At 34.1% G+C, this 3,811-nt stretch overlaps 1 protein-coding gene across 1 annotated transcript in view; it reads left to right on the top strand.

Annotated features, from left to right (window-relative positions):
- The window catches only part of LOC107627349 (suppressor of RPS4-RLD 1), a gene marked incomplete in the record, with an annotated part of 13,599 nt that overhangs the window by 8,579 nt on the left and 1,209 nt on the right, over positions 1-3,811 (top strand). The window contains 6 exon segments of the mRNA XM_016330193.2: positions 9-185; positions 2,306-2,392; positions 2,494-2,593; positions 3,269-3,360; positions 3,442-3,480; positions 3,587-3,677. Coding sequence (XP_016185679.1) covers positions 9-185; positions 2,306-2,392; positions 2,494-2,593; positions 3,269-3,360; positions 3,442-3,480; positions 3,587-3,677 — 586 coding nt within the window.

Genomic DNA, 3,811 nt, shown 5'->3' with positions numbered 1-3,811 from the left:
AACAGAGGAAACAGAGGAGGGGCTGGTTGTAGTACGAGCAGTGCCTTGGAATCATATTCACACGGCACTATAGAAGAAAGATCATCCAGTCGTACCATGTCATGGCAAGATGTTTACTCACTGGCTGTTAGATGGAGACAGATTTCTGAGCCTTGTGACCCTGTTGTGTGGGTGAACAAGCTAAGGTATCCCATCTTTGCACTAAGTATCAGTATAGAGTAATTTATGTTTCAGTGCCACTTATGTTTTCTCCAACAATTTTATGCTGCAACGGAGCATATCTAAATTGTTCTCAAAGATAAGTTGAGAAACTATTGTCGCATGCTATGTTGTTGATGTGAACTTGTGAACTCTTTTCATTATTAGAAAAACACATCCTTTTTTCCCCTTGATACTTTGCCCGCCACCAACTCATTTTTTTGTCTTTTTGAGTCTAAATTTAGAGGTGTGCTGCTTCTTAATTAAGATTTCTAACTATTCCATTGTTTGTTAGTCTTCTGAACACACGCATACACTCTGAAATTGTTAATGATATATGGATTCTAGGCAAGGAAGGAAGAAAAAATAGAATAGACTCTGAACAATAGAACAATGTTATCGTGATGCAATACAAACTGCATTAAGCCCTTTTTACAATAATGCTAGACTCCAAAACCTAATTAAATAAGGAAGCAAATCATGAAATATAAGGAAATATAAATTCCATTAGTGAGAAACCTTCTTTGATATTCTAAGGAGTTATTTAAATAATGATATATTCTAGTATTAGTACTGGAAATTGGATAGATAATCCAGAGGCAAAGCCCCCAATCTCAACAACAGGCTCTATTTAGACATGTTTAATAGGAAATAATCAAAGAAACAGGATGCTATCTTTGCCTAATGGCATAAGCCATGGCACACTGCCCAGGCTACTGAATTCCTCCCTCACCTCTTTCTTGCAGTTTCCCCAGACTATTCTCTGCAACCTTCTTTCAGTTCATTTTCATTTCTACCTTTAATCTTTGTCTCTGCCTTCTCTTGTAAACCTTCACTGGCCCCTTTATTGGCTTGTTGGCTTGAAGTCCAATTCCTACTTTCTTCCTTGATCTTTTTAGGTTATATGTGGGTCAGAGGCACTATAAATAATGAGACATACACACTAGTTTTTCTCTTGTTTTGAACAATAAATAAATTTAGATTCATAATTTCTTTAAAAAAAGAAAAGCACAGCCCGGTGTACAAGCATCCCGCGTTAATACAGGGTTTGGGGAAGGGCTGCACCCAAAGAGTGTAATGTACATAGCCTAACCTGATAATTACATCAGTGGCTGTTTCCACGGCTTGAACCCGAGACCTTGAGGTCATGCGGAGACAACTCAACCGTTGCTCTAAGGCTCCTCTTCCAATAATTTAGATTCATAATTTCTTTAAATAGAAAGTTTTATATTGTTCTTGTTTTGACTATCTATTTACTTTCTTCAATTTTGTATGTATAATTCCTCGCTTTTCTTTGTATTATTTCTCGCTTCTCTTCAATATTGTATGTATAATGTTGTATACACATAACTTTTATCCTTATTTGAACACTTCTACTTCTTTCGTGTGAGTCTTAGATATCCATGAGAGATGATGGATTGCCTTTTGTTTGAAAGTAAGAGAGTTTCAATAATCAACAATAAATATGAGATGATGGATTGCCTTTTGTTTGAAAGTAAGATATTTTCAATAATCAACAATAAATATAGTTGATTTTATTTATGATTGATTGTAATGAAATAAATTTGTTTCAATATGTTAACTAAAATCACATTTCAGTTAACTGGTAATATATTTTGTTTGAATTGTATGAAAGAAAAAGTGATGTTTGATTTTGTAATATATAACGGATAAAATGGTAAAAGTACTGTCACATTACAAAATAAACAAGTAGACTAAAAGGAAAATGTTGAAAAAAAATTCTGCTTTTGGAACTGTCTTTTTTTCTTTTATCCACATTTACCAACAAATTAATCTTTCACACACACACGCACACACACACACACTTATGATCTTATTTTAGGACCAGAAAAGGTGGATATAATTGCAGTTGTGCAGAAATCGGGGTGACCAATTATTGCAATTGAAAGATGGTCAAAGTTAAATTTTTCATTGATTGGTTTACTAGGATAGCTTTCCATTTATTCAAAATAGGATCATAGTTCTGTTATTCTCTAGATCTGATTTATTTTTGCTTCTATTTCTTGCAGTTCTTCAGATTATTATTTCAGAATTGTATGAAATTCAGATTTTATATGGACTTTGAATTGAATTTTTTGCATTTCAGTGAGGAGTTTAATTCTGGGTTTGGCTCTCACACACCTTTGATTCTTGGACAAGCCAAAGTTGTCCGTTACTTCCCTAATTATGAAAGGTAAAGTTGGTGATTTTATTTTAACTTTTTCATTCTTTTTAGTTATTCTTAGTTAATTAGTAAACTAGCTTGGAAGTACTTATTATTTCTAGATCCCGCAGGACATTGGATATTGCAAAGACTGTCATGAAAGAGAGATCATATGTCTACAGCAAAAAAGACAAGATCATCCATCTTGCCAAAGATGGGAAACTGGAAGAGGTGAGTTTGTAGCTTTAAAATTACTTGGTTTACCATGCAGAAAGCAACTACATGACTTTTAACCTCAAAAAGGTACAGCTTTGGAAAGTTATAATGTTAGTGTATTAATGCTAATTTTAGTGTGTTAATGCACCTCTTATGCCATTGTTTGCTGGGTGATACTCTAAATCTGCGCTTGTATCTCGTACACTATTTGGTATTCTATATCATTTAAGTTTTCAATAGACCAGTTTATAAGAGACACAACATGTCAGGAGAATCAAGTGTTATGTCGCTCCTCAGCCAGCCATATCAATAGATAGGTTTATTGTGTGCCTAGAATAGATGATTGAAATCTGCAAGGTGCATGATATTGATGTTTCTTATTTGTCAAGTTAGATAGACTGAAACGAATAATCTTTAAATTTTTGTTAACGTTTTAGTTGTTTTGAATTAACTTGACATGCTTCATAAATATAATTGAATCTTAAGGATTTCATTTTGGGCAATGAACTTCTGAAAAGAAATGCTTCCATATAGATTACTTGGTATCAAATGTCTTCGGATTTTTTATAATGGTCCGTGTTGGCTGTTATGTACCATTGTATTGTTCTGATTCTTATGATATAATAAAATAGCAAAGATTCCTTTGTCTATGTTTCTCTGAAAATGGAAACTTGAATGCTTGATGTGCAGATCATGCATGCAAAATCATGCTCTGATCTCTACAGAATTGTTGGTGAGGATTTCTGGTTGTCTACTTGGTGCCAGAGTGCTGCATTTGAAGAGTAAGTGTGCATAGTGCAAAATGTGACTGGCAACAGAATTTCTCCGAATGCTTACTTTCTCTGTATGTTATTGTTCTTCAGGAAGCAGCTTGAAGGGACAAGGATAACCCTTGTAAAAATGTAAGCTAGATACATGCCTTACGAAAATTCAGTTATTTTCTTCCTCATTTCCTGCTGCTTCTCTTCCTTTTTTTTAATTGAATAACTGATGGATTTTTTTTTTCAGGGGGGAACGTGGTTATGACTTTGCAATAAGAACACCTTGCACTCCTGCGAGATGGGAAGATTTTGATGCAGAAATGGCAATGGCATGGGATGTATGTGGCTTAAACTAAACCTTATACATATGGCCACTTTATGGGTGGTTTCTGTTTATGTTTCTTTAGTATCTTGACCATTGACCTCATACCATATCTGTCATCTCATAATAAGTTAACACACTATTAGATCT

This window comes from Arachis ipaensis, chromosome B01 (assembly GCF_000816755.2).
Source record: "Arachis ipaensis cultivar K30076 chromosome B01, Araip1.1, whole genome shotgun sequence".
NCBI classification, from domain to species: Eukaryota; Viridiplantae; Streptophyta; class Magnoliopsida; order Fabales; family Fabaceae; genus Arachis; species Arachis ipaensis.
This window is presented reverse-complemented; position numbering and strand designations above follow the sequence as displayed.